The following is a 19,148-nucleotide window of genomic DNA, read 5'->3' as shown; positions in this document are numbered from 1 at the left end:
ACATCTCCTGGCCATCTGCAAAGAGCCTTAATGATGAGATTGATTTGAATAATATCCAAATGCTTTCTCATAGACCGGAAACAGTGCAGAGGGAGGCAGACGGCTCAGGGGATCCAGGCCAAGCAATACCTACAAGCAGTATGACAGTGTGGATCGTTAACAGCGTCGAGAAATGTGCACCTTATTTAATGGTAAAGGGTAGGTTCTATGTTAAGTGACTGCTTACTATATAGTTGTTGAAACACCTCTAACCCTTTAGTCTTTCTCAGTCGCTTTCGATAAAAGAGTCAGGAAAAAAGGATTTTGGAGAATAAATTGTCTGTTTTGTCTATGAATTGTATTTGTATGCTAGAAACAACAGTCAGAGCAACAGATGGTTTTGAATGTTTCACAAAAGCATTATCTGTGGAAAGAGGCAAAGCAAGTCAAGTGGGACAAAAAAAAAACCTTCCTGTTTTATCACTAGCCTCTTCCTCCTTTTTTGTCTATTTTTCTCCATTCTCTATTGAACATGACAACCACCAGCCATAGGGAATAATGGTATTGTGGAGGGAAAAATAGCTTTTCCCTTACAGCCCAGTGGGCTTAAGCACACATTACATCATGCCTCAGTTATGTTTTCTTTTTAGCTGGATTATTGTAGCATACCTGGCAATCTCCACCCAGCACTCAGAGAAAATGTCATCTAGGGACATATTATTGAGTGATTACTAGACCTTATAAGATTGATTAGAATGACAACTATTTAAGAACAGGTAGGGCTACAGCACACTTGGGTTTGATGAAAGCTGACACAGACTGTCTTTAAGCTAGTCCATACTGACATTTAGCCAGTCCATACTTTTGTATTGAGCAATTTGCCGTCCTGCTTCCACAGAAATCTGACTTCTTAGATCTGGGTCATGGCAGAACCTGTTTACATGTTTCATCAATTATTGATCCCATCACGTTTGCCTGCTTTGTATAACTGACTTGATTTGCTGAGCTTTTTATTCTGCTCTTTAACCTTTTCCCATGTGGACAAGAAAAATATGTTTCTGTGGTTGTTGTTACAAATGATTGTATTACTTGTCATATAGTGTAAATTGTTACCCACTCATTCTAAACATTGTTTTATTGAAATGACAGAACTCCTGTGACTGCTTTTTTGTCTTAATTTATGCCAGAGTAATTTTGTTAAAAAACAACAAGATTCATATTATATAATTCAATTTTGTCTTTAACTACTCTTCCGGTACTGTTAGATTTAACTACACACACACAGAAACGCACAGAGACAGTAGTAAAAAGCCATCCGTGTATTCTTAAAGCAAATATTTGTAGTGGCTTTACAGTTCGCCGTTCCTACCCCAGTTTTGCTGTTTTTGGCAAAACTGTCCCTCAGCTGTTGGCTACGTATGAGTGTCTCCCTCCAGGGGCTGATAAGAGGATAGCAACTAGCCACCACCCCCTCCTCCCTCTCCCTCTCTCTCTCCCTCTCTCTCTCTCTTCCATCCCGAGTTTCGGAAAATTAGGAGGTGGCGGAAGAAAGCTTTAAACAACATGTGCAAGTACTGGGGACTACAGCAGGTAAGGATTGCGTGAACGAATGGAAACGTGCAATTGTCGGGAGAAATAAAAAAGTCAATGCACAGGTGGGACTTTAGGATTTCGACTAATGTAAAACAATATAAACGTTATACAAACGCGCTATGCTTCTTCGTGGATGAATATCTTATACAGGGCTCTAGGCGAATCCTGCATTTTAATAATGTGTGTTGTACGAATTTTAAACTCTTCTCTGTCAAATCATAGGTTGACTGTTTTGCGATTATTGAATTGGAGTTTAATCAGACTTTTGATTTTATGGACAGGTTTTGTATTCCGTTTCTACGATGTTATACTGGAGTGTAGTTCACGTTGCATATCAAGTTTTTATAGGATCCGACTGAAGTTTCTTTTATAGTTGAATCGAAACGAGGAGCTTCATTCGCTCCAAGTCTTGAACGAATCATACTGGTTTATACTTGGGGGCGAAGACCAGGGTCCTGGCGTTATAAATATGGACATGTTCAGTTACCATGTAGTAACCACAGCTAATATATAGGCATGCACCTGTGGATGCCAAAAAATACAGGTAGGATATCGCCTTTTAAGAGGATACATTATTTCAGTGTTAGTTAGCCATGTCATTCACCATGCATTAAACCAGTAGAAAGGATGTTTCTAACTCCATCATGAACACATGCTTAAGTTATGGTTGTGTTAGGTTTTATTGTTGTGTTCATATAGCTGCTAAATTAATTTTTGAAGGCATTCAATTAGTTGCTAGTATTTCCGGTTTCTTTATGATGTTGAATTGTCAAAATGATAAGATACGAGTACAGAGGATATTGGCTTCCTACAGAAATGCGGTTTTGTTGGTCGTTGGCATCAACATCCCAACTAGGGAGATTATCGCCGAAATACTTCACTCCAACAGCATCTGACTACACTAAAGTGAATTGATCTTATCGCTTACTCGGGGGTTTCTTATGCAAATGTCACTTTAATATATTCTTAGAGATAACCTGGGGCCATAATTACGAAAGTTGTGAAGAAAAAGAAAATTCGCTTGATTGTGGGCTGCTTTTAAAATAATGACTAGAGAACTTCAAACACAAATATGCAACATTTACAGTTTAGAAGTTAAAGCCATGAATGTGAATTTGGAAAGTTAATAATACAAGTTTCATTACCCACCTGTATTATTCAGTATTATTATGTCGAGAACAGGCAGCTCTAATGGAGAGGGAGTGGGTACTAGTCTACCCGACTGATCTGTTGCTGTAAAACGACTTCATATCGGTTTAACTATTTAAAAGATGGCTTAATAAAGACAGACCTGACAGAGAATACACACTCACAGTTCATTTTATACTCAGGTACACTTTAACATAGCCAAAACACTTATTTTACTATATTATTTTGTGAGACATCTTACTAATATGCAGAAACACGACTTCTATCCATAATCATTTTCTTAGTTTGTTCAATGGTTTACGTGATCATTAGAATATACGCAAATCAGCGTCTTCTGATATATAATTAACCTATGTGTTTTACACACATCTTTCAAAAACGCAACAAAACTCTAAGAAGAACAAACACATATTCACAAACCAGCAAAAGAGCAAGAAATCTGTCTTCAGGTGACCCTCTCTTAAAGATAAACCGCACTGATGTTCGTCTGTGCAGACGGGAGCTGTCCTTCGCTGTTGGTGCTGAAATACCACAGGGCTCTGGCTTTGCCATCGTCAGCACTGCAGATTCACTGCCTCGTGTGTAGCCATATGGATAGATCATAGAAAAACTGATATTTAAACGCTATGCAAATGGTGAATGTTAATCTCCGTTGTTGTTAATCTCCGATGAACACCCTCTAATGTAACGTGGCAAAAGTTTAAATACCATTTTAAATTAAACATTGTCAAATTATTGATTGAGGACAGTTGTGTCTCTCACTGTTTGACTTCTGAGAAAACATTTGTAGAGTAGCTGCCAACAACGCGAAGCCGGAAATTGTGTAATTACTGTTATTCCACGTTTGTACATTTTCCGAACCGCACCAATACGTTTAAGCACTTACCCAACCACCCTCTCCGTTAGCCAGCTAAAACACACACATCGACATTACTCGTAGTTCCTGGATTTCATTTTGCATTACAAATATTAGCTAAAATAATACTCTTTCATTTAGCGTATGCCACTGCTGTGCGCTACTCTGCGCTTTCAATCATTTCATGTAAATCAGCGTTTTCTCAACAATCCTACATATGGATCCGGTTTTCTTTATACATTTTGTTTTTAATCGGAGGGTGGAATATGATGATCGTTTCCCCAACATACGTTTACATTAGAGTGGAAAATATACATTCACAGGCAGCTCTGAATGTGTCAATCAAAACCCCCTCCTTTAGGCGATAGAAATTATCCGTTTCCTAAAAGCAAAGCCAAACGTTCCTGAAGAGAAAGGGAAACCCGAGAGAAGAAATCTATTCTCCTAATGTCAACCTGGGCCACCTATTGTCTAATCTTACCAATGCAAATCGACTTAGTAAATATAGATCAAGGCAAAAGACTAGAATAAAACAATGCCTCTGGGATTTATGTTGATAGTATATTTGTAAAATGTTGTGTGCAATTGTGGACTTTTTGCATATTCATTTTATTCTCGATTATTATAATTAAAAATACAGAAACAGCAATCATCATAACCATCATTAGTATTTGATTATTCCATTATTGCTGCAATTTCCAAGCGTGCTACATCTATGTTCTGTGTTTGTTAACATTTGTGTCCTTTACTAGACTGTTACCATATATCACTATATTCCAAACATAATATATGTTACTGCTTTCTTAATACACCACAAGAGTGTTATACAAAATTGAATTTAGGATGTCATAAGCAAAACCAAAAAATACATCAAATAACAACAACAAAAGAGCTGGAAGTTATATTTAAAAACAAATGGAGAAATACAAACACATATTTCAGATGCCAATTCAGTGTTTAGTTTTGCTATCACACCAGATGTAAAATCCATCACAGTTCCAGTGATGGGGATTAGGCTAATACTATAGGAAGTATTTTTGCCAGATTAATTTAAAACCAGCCTGTGTACCTACCAAAGGTTGATAATGAACAGACAGTATAAAGACTTCTAGAACAGCAAACAGCTTTCATGCTGTAAACAAAACTCAATTCAGATTTCTTGTTGGGAGGATTGGAAGCACAGTGTGAGGGAACAGTAAGTATGAATGAATCTTCCCGAGGACGTGCTTTGTCTTTGGCTTGACATCTTCTGTTGTGTATGCATCCATTCAAAATGCATTCTTCATCCAAACATTTTATATCAGGATTGATAACGGAATTGTCCTGAATAGTTGGCAGTGATTAATGAAAACAATTGTGTGCGTGTTTGTTTCTGTTTCTTAGGCTTTAGTGTGCTGCTCTGGAGAGAGTCATCTTTAAATCGTGGACAAGTTTTTCCTTCAAGAACTGTTTTATTTGGCAAAGGCTATACATTTAAACGGCCTTGGGAAAAAAAATCAAAGACTCACCCTTTCATTGATGATTAAAGCATAGTTTTTTTGGCTTCTGACAGCCCATTCATAAAGTCACTTGCTATTACTGACTCTCTACTCCCTTCAGATGGCCTAATTAGTGCTTTCATATTCTTGGTCCTCCTCACTTATCCATATCAAGGAAGAAATGAGATGATTTTGTGCTCTAACACTTGAAATATAAAAGCCTGACGCTGTCCATCTCTTGGGAAAAGCAAGCACTTTTTAGGCCAAGGAAAACCGACGTACACTGTTATTTTCAGTATTTATTTTTTCGGGTGGAGGATTTGAAAGCATATCTTCTTTTCACAGGATTTCATTCTGATAGCTGCCCAAACCGAGTTTCCCATTCAGTGGAAACATCGGCCTTGTTGGTTTTTTAAATTCAATTTAATCGTATCTGTTTTGTTGTTTTACGAAAAAATCTCAAGGCTTTCTGAAAAGATCAACCAGTACACTGTTTCAAAGGAAGACGTGCTCTAGGAGGTATTTAAAACAGATCCCTCTCTGGTTCTGTGGCTCTGGACTTCAGCACTAGGACTCTCTTGGTAGCGCAGTCAACTTACATCCAAGACCATGATGAATGAAATCCAAGACTTGGCCTCACCGGCTGCAGCCCTGAGTGTGGTTCCCACAGCTTGTGTCTCTAAAGTAGAACTACGGGTCTCCTGCAAGGCACTACTGGACCGAGACACACTGAACAAGTCTGATCCCAGTGTTGTTCTTATGGTACAAGCCCAGGGACAATGGACAGAGGTGAGTGTTCTTTTCCCTGCTAAAGGAAGATCTCTGTTTCCCTGTAACATATTAAATCTAGGGGACGGGAGCTGAATCATATACAACTAGGGAGGATGATGGCAGGATCGACTTTTCACTTTAGTAGCTCCAGAATTAAATAGTAGTTTTCAAAGAATTTTCAGGAGCTGCAGCCACGGCTTCGAGTCAGGAACTGAGATTTAAGGAATGAGCCATTTGTGTTAAAGCGTCAGACTGAAGGATGAAATTTTAATCCTGCCTTCATTATTCCAACAGCTGTGCCAAGTACAACATCTGAAAGAGATGGTGGTGGTGGGGGGGGATGATGTGTAGTTTTTAGGTCTTGTAGAGCAAAAATATGTGCAGCTTTTTTTTTTCTTTGGTTGCAGATAGTTTCCCTATGTAGTATTTTTGTAGGTGTAAATTGAAATCCACTGGAACTGCAATAATGTATTACTTTTTTTGTTATATATAGCAGTTGCATTTTCTTCTCGGGCTTAACTTATGAATTCCTTGGCAGAAATAATGGGAAGTTAAATGTGGCTGCTAAGGGAAGATGGGGGTGTAGATTAATTTCGTGGATGGTATGGTTCATTAGCTACCCGAGATTGTGTGCAGGGCACTGGTTTGGGCTGTAATATCTGGAAAGTTGACATGATCTGTAAATGTAATACTATGCATTGTGTGGGTTTCAGCCCAATGATAGCTAGAGGCAGGAGGTAGCACAATTGAATTGATTTGTCCAGAAAACCACCTAGGGACCAAGTGTCAAATCCTTTAACAAGTCTAGCAAGAATCTCAGAGTGCCTTTTGGAGGGATAGGCCTAGAAGGAATGAAGAGAAGGGAAACGTTTTGATTAGCTGCTTGCAATTAAATCTGTTAAGACTCAAACATGCATTCCAAAACATTGCTGGATATAGGTCTCTTTCAGTAGAGACCCATGCAGTGTCAACTGACATACAATGAAGTTAAATTATAGTAATTATACACCTAATATAATTGGATATGTAAAATATCTAATGAGGCAAGAACATCTGTATGTCTCCACTGAATTGAGATACACTGAAATGACGTATTATGATTATAAATTAATGTAATATTGTGGCACTATAACAAGCAAACAAGGACAATCATACCTGTGTATTCAACCGTGATGTATTATTAAGCACAACAAACAATAACTGTATTCTGGTGTGTACGTAATTGCAAAACAATGTGAGTAAGAAAAGATCAAGTACAAGACCATTTTTCCAACCATCATAAATATTGAGGCTCATCAATAATGAGATGATTTGAAATATTTATACATTTTTAATAAATGACAGTTGGTAATAATTTTCGGGTATCAAAAACAACTTGCTAATATCAGTGATGGACAAACTATCAGTAGAACATCATGCTTTTGTAGTATACATAAAAAAGCCACTGCCATCTGCCCGGCAAATATGTTGAGCCTAATGGGAATTGAGATAACACATGTGAAATGTAAATGTGACATGCCCAGAATATAAATACAAATACTTGTGAGGTACTTTTGAGGACTCATTATGTTTCCTTTAAATGCTTGGCTATAATAAGGACAGGGTAACTGGATCGCTTCAGTATGAAATGGAAGCTTTGGTTGAAGTCTGCTGGGTGATTTGTTATAATGAGCATTTACTATGTTGGCGCTAAGTGCTTTCAAGGTCAGAATCGCGCAGCTCTGAGACCTTTATCTTCAGAGTCTGTTTTACTTCTGTACCTCCTGTGTATTATTTTGAACCCCATTCACAAACAGTACTGGTTGTGTTGTAGGATGCCAGGAGATGCTGAGCTCATTATCTTCAATGCTCTCTGCTGATGGTGTAATTGAAGTCTTTCAAATACAGTTACTACCCGATTTCCCCCAGTGCTTAATTATTATGACTACATTTTAAGACTCTGGAGGCCTTATTTATAAAACACTCAGCTTACTGCACATTTGTGGAAAAAGGAACAACAATTGTAATTAGTCATTTAGTAGACACTTTTATCAAAAATGACTTGCAGAGTCTTGGGGGTGCGTCGACAACTGAGTCATTTACATCCTTCACCCAAAGCAGGTTGTGTGTGACTCATTAACTCTCCTGGTAAAAAGCCCAGTCCCTCAACCACTGGGCCAGCCAGCCTCCCTGAAGAGAAATTCCCAGTATTATAATAAGGAAAAATGACTCTTTCATGTGACTGCAGGGACATTTAAATAAGCAACATTAAATATTTATTTGATACTGTATATCTGCATTGTGCTATTTTCTTGTTGGCTCAAAGAATGACAATTGTGCCCTAGGAATGGAGTTACTAACATACTAGTGTAGCTCCTCTCTGCTGTTTTTAACCCTTTAAGGGCACAGTGGGCTGGTTTCACAGTCTCAGATGAACAATTTGTAATTTCAGGGCACGTCTAGTGCTAATGGAGGTCTGAGAAACCAGTTGAATGAGTTGAAAAAGCCACTTAAATAATTTGATCTGAATCTCTAACTTTTGAGTACAATATTAATATGGTTCTTGGACAAACTCTGTAGAAGAAGACGAAAATACATGCTGAATGGAATTAATGGGTTTTATTTATTTTTGTAGCTTTGTTTATGGTTCACTTGATTTTTTTAAATTGGTAATACAGATAAAGTAAAGAATTCAGATATACTGGAATCCAGTCTGATTGTGTTATATTTTTTTGCCTTATACCAATTATTTCTGGAATGTGTCGGAGAAAAACAGAACATGGATTTGCAATATCAGGCAACTGTTTTAAATATAATAATACATTACAATCTTCATTTTTATTTTTAGTATGTCAAAAACTAAAAATAATATATCTTAGAATTGTGACACCTAAACACAATTATGATATTTACCTTTTGGCCTTTTTAACATATAAATACCTTGCGACATATGACTTTTAAAATATGTTGCTGATTATCTTCATCCCTCTCACAGTGAAAGCACATATTGAAGATATTTTAAGCACAATCACAAAATAAAGGAAGGAGAGCATTAGAACTTAATCTGCGTGGATTTAATGGCATCTCTCCTGCAGTATAAGAAGGGCTGCTTTTGGCTACACTGATGTGATGAGCCAGGTTGTGAATGGGGGGTGTCATTATATGTTCTGCAGGTCAACAATTGATTCTTTGGTCTAAGCAGAGCTGTCATAGTGAGGAATAATAAGATTGTATTTTTTTTTTGGCTGTCACCAGTGATTTGAAAGCTGTGGCCTGCTTGCCTTTTATAACCTGCCAAGCTGCCACTCAGCCCACACTAATAGACTCCTACTCTGGGGTCAACGTCCCTTGGCGTTAACAGCCATATCTGTCAATTGTGGTGATCAGCAGTAATTGAAAGCTGTGTAAAGGTAATTTTAGATTGGGAAAAACACCCCACAAATGTATACATGTGACAGTACCCACTCCCCTGCCCCCTGGCTGCCTCCCATCTTGCATTATAGTGTTGTAAATATGAAGGTAGAATCAAAGATATGGACAAACTTCTATTGCACACATGGCTTTGGATAAGATCTGACACACTGAAGGTTTGTGCATAGACATGGTAAGACTCTCTGTTCAAGTGGTGAGCTGTCAATGATTTTCTTTCCATCTCTCTTTTTTGTGGTGCCTCTCAAAATGTCAAAAAATTTAATAGGACACAAAAGCAGAGTCTGAGAGAACGTTCACAGCCAAGGTTAATTACTAGGCAACCTTGAGATTTGAGTGCTACTGGCTGCTGAACACAGTTGCAGATATTTATGTACACGTGCATGGCTTTAGCAGATGGCACACAAATGTCTATCAGATGGATGAACTCAACAGTAGGCCGATTTCACTCCAGGTTGCGGGGATAGCAGCAGAGATGCAGAAAGTCCACCATTTCAACTAGGCTTTGGCCTTTCAAATATAATTGAAGTCAATTATGTATGGAGTGAGGGAGAGTACAGACAGTTACTACTACTATTACTACTCTTACTATAATTATTATCATCTTCACTCCTATGCAAGTCCTTTCTTTTTAATAAATGCAAAACTGGGACATGAAAAGAGTGTTGCTGTCCATGTCAGGAACTTGCAGACTTTGGAAGCTGTAGCCGTGGCTCCCAGGGGCAAGATTGCAAGATCTTGGAGAAAAAGGCCGACCTGATACATAAGAGACGTGCTGATGTAAGGTGATGCACAATCACAAGGGGACCATATTGATTTAAGAATCTCAACAACAAAACTCTTTAATGAACCATCATAGATTAACAGTTTGTTTCATCCACTTCCCACTTATCTCCTCTGTATGGAAAAAAAAAACCTTCTCTTTCTTATGTTGTGAAGCTGTAACCTCAGGGTATGCTCTCTGGACCTGTTTTTTGTATTGAACTCACTGTCGTTAACTTTGACTTATCCTCAGCCATAGGAACTCTAGTTTTAGGAGGTCACTGGTTCTTTCTCTTTTTTTTCTTCGTTTCTTTATTCATTTGTCGGAGATTGACAGCGAGTTCATTACTAACAATCCATTACTAATGTGGGGGAAGCTGTAACATTATTCAAATGAGTTTTTATCAGTGGCTGCTTCAGTGTGTCATTCCTGACAGAGTTTTTGATGCCAAAGCAAATGAAAACACTGCTTCTCACTGACTCATGTCTGACAGGCTAAAGAGATTTTTTTTTGCGCTGGGAAGAAAAGAATTTGCACAAAAATAAATAAATTCATAAAATATAAAAAAAGACCCTGAATATTTTGTTTTATTTTCTCAACCTGGTAATGTCGAACGAGGTAGAAATTAATTCCATTCTTAGACTCACACTCAAAATCACAGCGGTTTAAAATGTGGGGTTTGCAAGTGTATATTAGTATGACAAAATGTTTTGCATTTGCTTGTAGAATTGGTTAAAATATACAGAAACAAATACATGGATTTGTGTTTGAAAAATATCATTACAGACTAAGCAGTTGTATTTGGTTGGGTTGGAGGCTTGCCATTATACAGTGATATATGTAATCTTGTGGGATGTAAAAGTTGGTCACAGTTCACCATAGAGTAGTTAGTAGTATTGTAGGATTACAATGACAATAGGATTACTGCATTACTAAACCAATGACAATAGGATCACTGTTACAAATGACCGTGGGAGTTACACTGAAATTGTAATAATAGTGATCCACAGTCTTGGCCATATGTCTTTTCATTCACAATGGTTCCCCATCCGATCTTACAGATGAGGTGTGGGTTTGCAGTAAATGCACTATAAATGTTGTGAACAAGTTTATGTAAACACTCAAACAAGTTACATTCAGTTTTTGTTTCCTCTCTCCACAAAAAACAATAAGCAGATTTGATCAATGAGCTAAATAACAAAGTAAACGTGAAACAGGATTAGTGCTTAGTGAGCAGAGTTGGGGTCAGTACAATTGCATTTCAAATTAAATTTGGACCTGTAATTGGAAGAATCAGAACTGGAGTTGACTAGATTGAATGGGTGATTAATTGGAATTGATCAAAAGGAATTGACCCCAACTCTTAGTGACTTCTGACAAATTAATGCAATTGAATTACCACAAAGAAACACTGAAGGGTTGTATTAACTGAATTTAGTTAACCTATATATAGGCACAAGCAGGTTACTTACTAAACTTACTATAATGCATTGTAGAATGAGACATGAAAGTCCCAAGTAGAGCTGCTTTTCATACCTTCAATAGCAGCAGAAAGATTGCCCAAATATCTAGTTCTTCTCTAACCTTTGTGATTGCTCATGACAGCATGTGCAATGTTTCTGTATTTGTGTGAATGATGAAGCACAACCCTTGAGGCCTTTTTCAAATTGCAGAGAGCTTTGTGTTCTCTGGTTTGCAGATGATGCCTTTGAGTCGAATACCATTTGCCAAAGTCTAGAGGCTACATTGCTATCTGTCACATGCATTTAGAGCACATTTTGAGATGGCGTAGACATAGATTTGGACAGCTAATTTAATAAATAACCACCTTGCAGACAGCAGTGTCAACCTTTCTTATCGAGACAGATTGCATTACCTCTTCCAAAGACAGCTGCAGAGCACCTGTCTGTCCCGTTTCTCAGATTCCTCTCTTCTGCCTCCTTGCCCCTCCCTCTCTGCTGTTTGAAGCTCACAGAGAGACTACAAAGCAGAGAATTTACAGATTTGGGCATATTAATGTGCCAATGTATCATCAGTGTATCCTGAAATGACCCGTTTTTTAACATGGCAGCTTTGGAGAATGGTGAAGACCAGGGGCATGTATCGTCATAGTCTCCTTGTTTCTTTATCTTATGAGCTGTTCAAAGACAAAGCAAATTAAAAATAAATTCACGCAGAATGGCATCTTGAAAGGACTGGCTCTGGTACGGAGGGAGTAAAACCCATCAGACTAATGCCCATATTTGTTTGTATTTTTTGTAAGTGTTCTCCAATATGCAGCGATCTATTTCCATCTTTGTCTCTCAGTTTCCATCAATGCGCTTCCCCCAGGGGGCCTGGTGAGACTCTCTGAGCTCTGACAGGAAACTAGTTGTCTGCTGATAAGACGCTGTGCTCTGGATTTGCTGTGCTGTGCAGGCGGATCTCTCTGTCACACTGTAAGCAGTGGGAGGGCTCCTTCTCTGCTCTCTTATGCACCTCAATGGGAAGTGACATTGTCATGTAAAGCACTTTAGCAACCAAGGCTGAGTAGGTATGAAGTAACACACCCACACACCTCTTGCCTAGCCGCCTGCGCTCTCGGACAAAGATGTAGTGCGCTGTCAAGGGGAAGGAGGAGGAGAAGACAGGTTTACTCCAACGCTGCCGTACAAACTGACACTAAAGACGTTTACTTACAAAGATGAGGCCTCGGGCTTAGTCTCCTACACTGCCAGGCTAGTGAAGTTCTGTCATTTGCAGCAGGGAAGGAAGGAGGTGGGGATGGTGTGCGCAATCTGGGCACAACTGTGTCATTGTTTCCTGTAAGGGAGAGACAGCAGACATATGCCACAGGTGAAACCAAGATGGCATCTCACTGTCACACTGGATGAAAGAAACTGAAACAGGGAGAATTATGTGTGTTATTGAGGCTATTTAATACAGGAAAACCTATTTGGTTGACAAATCTTTAGGGCATCCCCCCACCCACACCCATGTCATTCTGACTTGGAGAAATCTGCTTAGCAATAGGGAAAGCCTGAGAATGAAATCAAGTGTGTTTGTAATGAGGTTTGTGGGAGGGAAACATGATCTGAAGGATATAATCTCCCTTTAAATCCTCCTGGCTAATTGAGCGTGAGCTTGTTTCAGTGTAGACTTTCTAGAACCAAACGCAAATGACCAAAAACATACAGCTTGAATAAGTATTGTATGTCTGTATTTTATTTGGATATATTTTAAAATTAATGTATTATATTTACAAATTTTATTATTGTAATATTTATTTAATATATGATGATTTTCCATTAAATTCTTCAGGTCTTCCTTACAGGGGATTCAGTACAAGCACTTATTGGACTCATTATGTGAAATTAAGTGGTTAGCTTGGTTTGGGTACTTCTCGATGCCGTTGAGTGTACCATGAAAGCCAGACTGCAAAGCCTAATGGTATCACCTTTTGAACTGCATAGCTGCTAATCAGCAGTTTGAAATGGACTCTTCAGAAGTCCTCTATCACAATTCTAGTCCTGTCAATGTTTTTTTGTGTGTGTGCATGTGTGTGTGCATGTGTGTGTGCGTGATTTTCTTTTCCATGTTGCTCAGGCAGTTTGCTAACAAATCCCTGCTCATGGCACTGAGTTGCTTTCATCACATAAATATACAGACAAATATTTGCACAACTGTGTCTGCAGATGGCAGATCACAAAGGTAATTCAATTATTTGTTTGTTCCTTGGCTGCTCTCATTAGTTACAGATGTTGTGTTGAGTCGGACAGTGGGGCGCAAGTGTGACTGTCAAAATTAATCCAGCCATCCTTTAAACTTGAAAAGGAATGCAAAGAATTGATATCCCTGTTAATCTTCTAAAGACAAACCATCTATACCCCTTTCCCCTCTGAAACACTGCCTCTTTCTAATATTTCAGTGCTCCAAAATTTTAGTTCTAACACACTGTAAAAACAATGGAAATATGTCATGATACCCGGCAATACAGTGTTGTGTATAGAAATTCTGTTCAGCTTTCAGTTTTGTTCCCACTTCAAAGCTTGACTCAAATAATAAAGTGATCTTTGCATTCACTTCAGAGCCTCTGCCATTAAGCAAGTCTCTCAATGAAAGTCTTTCATTATCACCGATGGCAGGTGTTATAACTTCAGCACTCATGTATGGAAATAGCAACACGTGAGAAAATGAGTCTAATTATCAGACCAGCTAGAGTAAGGAGAGCTTTCTTGGATAGAGGAATTAGCGGAGATGCTGATTCCAAACAGCGATACACAGACCTTTCAGTATATCCCTCTTTAGGGTGATCTTTTTTCACAATATATTAATTTCACTCATTTCACACTTCACTCACTGCATTTAATGTATGGGATAAAACAGATTTTAACATGCACAGCTTAATTTGGGTGTCAGCTAAGGTTTTGCTTTCCATTTTAAGTGGTATAGGGTTTGATGTCTGCCTTAAAGAATTGCTATTGCTCCTGCAGTGATATGGTGGGCGATTCTCCCCCACCAGAGCTGCTCAATGGGCGGATTTTTCTAATCCATGCCACAGTACAGCCTGTCTTTGCTTTAAAGATACTGCTGTTAAAGGTGATACTGCACTAAGCAGCACAATCTATTTATCCTAGAAGTATTTCCACCCCACATAGACTAAGCAGGATCAGTCATGCCTCTTGTAATGAAACACAGTGCATACATATTTGCTTCCTTTTAGGTAATTGTTGTGGGCTATCCACAGTCCTGTTCTTTACAGTTCAACAGGGGGAATATCTGTGCATTGTAAAGACTCAGAGCTCAGTATGTGTGCATGTATAAGACACTGAAGAAAGCCATAACAACCAGCAGAGCTAATAGGACTAAATACAAAATAATTCCCGTGCAAATTTCCCCCTTGTTTTAGAAAGTGTTGAATGACACCTTGGATCTGTGAAAACTTGCGGAGTTCAATTCAAATCATACTTTATTTACAAGTCCAAGAATATTAATTTTTTTTCTTCCTTGTCAAGTTTTTGAACGTTCACTTGCCAGCAGCTGTGTCCCTTGAAGCTTGATCTTCTCACCAAACTAAGCAAGACTGGGCTGGGTAAGAACTTGAAAGGGAGAAATCTAAGGAAAATCAGGTCAGCTTTTCCTCCAGACCAGAAATCTCTAAACCAATAATTTACTATGGAGACAGTGGAAACTATTTTGGACTAGGTGCTATATTTGAGATGAGAATTGAAGCTGAGTTCCTGTGTACTTTAAAGATCCCTCTCTTTGAAAACTCCTAGCTGGAAATTCCATACATACTAATTTAAAAATAAGTGACTTAACTGCCCGTTTATCTTCTGATAATGCCCATTGTTAAAAAGATTGATTTAGATTATTAACAATTATTTTTTTTACTCGGTACAACTGAATGGATTTCCTGTGACAGAGAGTGGAGTTTTTTTCTTCTTGTCTTTAAAGATTAATTCAGTTTGGTACCTGACAGGACAATGAAGCCCAATTTTGAAGTCTATAAGTATTATGTGCTTGCCCTCTTGCTCCTTTTTTTATCAGCCCCAAATGAGTTTGGAGGATGGATAATTGGCCAGAGAGCAAGGGCAGCAGTGGAGTGTGTGTTGTTGTGCCAGTTCTCAAATCCACTGCACTACCATTCCCATACCTCTCTCTGCCTGCCAACTGCTGTCGATATTTGCTTTTTCATTCATGCAACTGCTCCCGGGAAAACAAACCAAACAAACAAACAAGTGAAACTGTGGAAGCATTTTACTAACTGCCAGTGGCACTACATGCCATCAAACATTCCTAGTAATCCTCCAGGATCATCTATCCCGAAGATATAGAACTCTATAACCATACATAAGACAAAAATGTCCACACAATTAATTAATTTTTGGTAGGTTCAGCTGTGAAATAAAATTCCCCTATGTGAGATTCTGGGTGTGTGGGCTATTGTTTTAGATTGTTATGTGAAGGGGAAGACGTGTATTAAAATCAGCAGGCAGTATGTAATTATTATAATAATATTTTCCCCCATTCTGTACATTCACAATATGTTTTCTACCCAGCCTCAATAGTCTTTGCAAACTTGGAGAAAAAGAGCTCTGTAAATACTACACCCTACTCTGACTGTGGTGAAGTGCATCTTGACCTGAATCCCATTTGGGATTTTTTCCCTCTCTGTTCCAGATTGACAGGACTGAAGTCATTAAGAGCAACCTGCACCCAATGTTCTCAAAGGTCTTCACTCTGGACTATTACTTCGAGGAGGTGCAGAAGCTGCGTTTCGAGGTGTACGACATCCATGGCCACTGCAGCATCGGCACCCGTGATGACGATTTCCTAGGAGGCATGGAGTGCACGCTGGGGCAGGTAGGCACAGCATCATCCTCCTCTTAAATGTGCGATTGCATCTACTATTCACATTTTATTGAGTGGCATCAGTAATCTCAGGATTTTTACTGTATTGTTATTTATAATGTATATAATACCAGGTCTTGATTTAACAATCCAAGGTTTTTCCAGGCTTTTCCCAATGATGCCTACGTCACAGAATCAGAAACTAGTCGAACCAGAATGGCTAGACTGTATAATTGTTTTTCTAGAAGCATGTGTTTCCCTTGCATTTTTTGAATGATGGCTATGTAGAGGTTCAATTCTTCCTGAAAAGTAATTGTGAAGGTCCCAGTGTCAACAGACTGTAGGTGGAGAAAGAAAAACTTAATGAGTCTTGATCCCTTCAGCAATAGTCAGTCCACAAAGGTTAGATCTCCAGATAGTTTTAGAACACCCCCATTTTTCCAGTTTTTATTGAAATTTAAGCAGTTCAAGTCCAGTGAATAACCTGAAATGGTACGAAGGTATGCAGTAAACTGCCAGAGGTTAAAAAAAAAATATATGTTACCAAAAACTGAAAAAGAATGGATATTTCAGTGTTATATACTGTTAACTACCTGGAGAAATATGACTAGATTTTAATTGAGTTTTAAACTGAGGTTCTGAAGGAGGACATCAGCAGCTCCTGATGGCCAGGTCATCGTTCCCTTAGTAAAGGAAATCTAGGCCAAAATAAATAAGATTTACCTTTACTACATACGTCTATTGGGGATGTCTGAACTGCTGAATTAATTTAATGAGTTTGGGCATAAAAGTATTTAACTGCACCCTTCAGATTCCCTGAAAGAGAGTTTTGCTAGTATAGAAGATTGATTGTAGTTTTGATTGTTAGTAAGCAACCCTACTGATAGATATTAACAAGGCTCATAAATATTTAATCTCTTTAGGGTTTTGAATTTGAAATATTTTGCATGTATTTTTTCCACTGACATTAACTTTCCTTTTGCTTGGAAGGAGTAGACGTCCGCTTTAGTGCAGTAGTTAAAGTGGAATATTTTCTCTCTACTATAATTTGAGGCTTTTTTATAAAACAATTGTTCAAATATACTCACAATAATTTTACAAGCTGTGAAGGAACAAACACTTTCAGGTTTGAATGCCTCACATCGTCAAGCACAACAGCAATAATGAAGTAAGATGTTCAAGTGTTAGTTACAAGTCAGGGTATTTTATTACTTTCAGATTTAAAAAAATGACAGGCTTGGTAAATGAGGCTGAAGCGATAGTAAAAGACGATGAGCCAGTGTATTGAAGAGTGAAAAATCATGGTGTGGGCATTGTATCTACCGAACAGCTCTCAAATGAAAGGAAAATATAATTTGAGCTGCAATAAAGAATTCCAATAATGCAAGGGGTTTTCACTGTCTACCACAATAGGAAAAGTAATATTCACTGAGTTGCCCTATGAGCGGATATGACTGATACTCCCTCAGTGTACCCAGAAAACCAGATTTAATGAATATATTTAACATCATATTAAACTCTAAGCATGAAGGGTACACAGCTATTGCACAGCCTCTGCTAATAATGAACAAAAGTCACACCAAATATTGCGGAATGAGGATGGGATAATATTGACCGATGAAGAAGGAAGAAGATTTAGGAACTAATGAGCTGAAATAATGTAGAATGGGTGGGTGGCAAGAGAGAGAGAGAGAGAGAGAGAGAGAGAGAGAGAGGTGGGGAGAGAGGGAGATAGAGAGAGAAGGAGAGAGGGAGAAAGAGGGAAAGAGGGAGGGGGCTGCGAGAACACAATCAAAACACATTGAAGTGTCTCTCTTCATTGCCTCTCATGCATTGTATGAAAGCTAGTTTGGGATCTCAGGGGAGAAGGGGCACCAGTGGAAGACAGACAGAGGGAAGTGGAAGTCCAGAGGAGAGATGGATGAAATGATGTGTTGGCTCCTTTCAACAAGACCTACGTACTGCCAGAGGAGAACCTTGACACTGTGTCCCAGTGACCCTCATGGGAGAGCACTATAATTTAAGCCAGAATATCCTTTTATCCCATCCAATTGGATATAGATTCTCTACCAAAGTGAAGCATCAATGTATCTCTATTACCTATTCATCTTGTGTTTATTCACAAAAGTGAGAGAAGAAGCACTTTACTTCTTCGATTTATTGTTCGTTATTAATAATAACACTCAATTCATACAAGAAATTATGGGAATGGGGTGGAGAGTTTAGGAAGGGTTGGGGGTGGGGGGGCGGTGTATAGCGCTGCTTTTGAAATATGGAGAAGCTTGCCACGCTTAACTGGATGCCCTGTTATTATTTTTTTAATGGAGTTGATTTAAACTCTCATACGTTCGAAATGTATGTCCTGGGGGCTACAAGTCTTTTGTTCATAATTATGGCACAATCTGCCACCTCGGTCATGGGGGTGGATATGATAAAAGCCTATTAACAGAGACTTCAGTACACGCATGAGAAGTAATGCCAAGCTACAGTTTCAGTGGTTATGCAGATTTGGCATTAATATGGTGTGCATGTCACTGTGATACCTAGGAGCTGACATACAAGAGCCAGTTATATACAGGCAGTGAGTGTGTCTGCAAAGTGACTGTGGAGGTGGGCATTTGTCACTTTATTATCAGCTGCCTGTATTTGTATGTTTGTAAGGCCCAGCACAAAGCACATGATACAGTGAGGTGCATCAATCCATAGTAACTGGTTCTTAATTTAATTTATTTTCCATCCACCATTATATTTGGCACCAAAACCACACAATTAAAATCAAATCACAACAATTACAACTACAATGTGAGCTAGTTTGAAG

General features: G+C 38.5%; 1 protein-coding gene across 1 annotated transcript in view; it reads left to right on the top strand.

Annotated features, from left to right (window-relative positions):
- Positions 1-1,503: 1,503 nt before the first annotated feature.
- cpne7 (copine VII) overlaps positions 1,504-19,148 on the top strand; it is a 53,854-nt gene continuing 36,209 nt past the window's right edge. Inside the window, exons 1-3 of the mRNA XM_066713801.1 lie at positions 1,504-1,569; positions 4,961-5,844; positions 16,160-16,342. Coding sequence (XP_066569898.1) covers positions 5,665-5,844; positions 16,160-16,342 — 363 coding nt within the window. The 5' untranslated portion in view covers positions 1,504-1,569; positions 4,961-5,664. The remainder of the gene's footprint in view (positions 1,570-4,960; positions 5,845-16,159; positions 16,343-19,148) is intronic.

Source organism: Amia ocellicauda, chromosome 9 (assembly GCF_036373705.1).
Source record: "Amia ocellicauda isolate fAmiCal2 chromosome 9, fAmiCal2.hap1, whole genome shotgun sequence".
NCBI lineage: Eukaryota > Metazoa > Chordata > Actinopteri > Amiiformes > Amiidae > Amia > Amia ocellicauda.
This window is presented reverse-complemented; position numbering and strand designations above follow the sequence as displayed.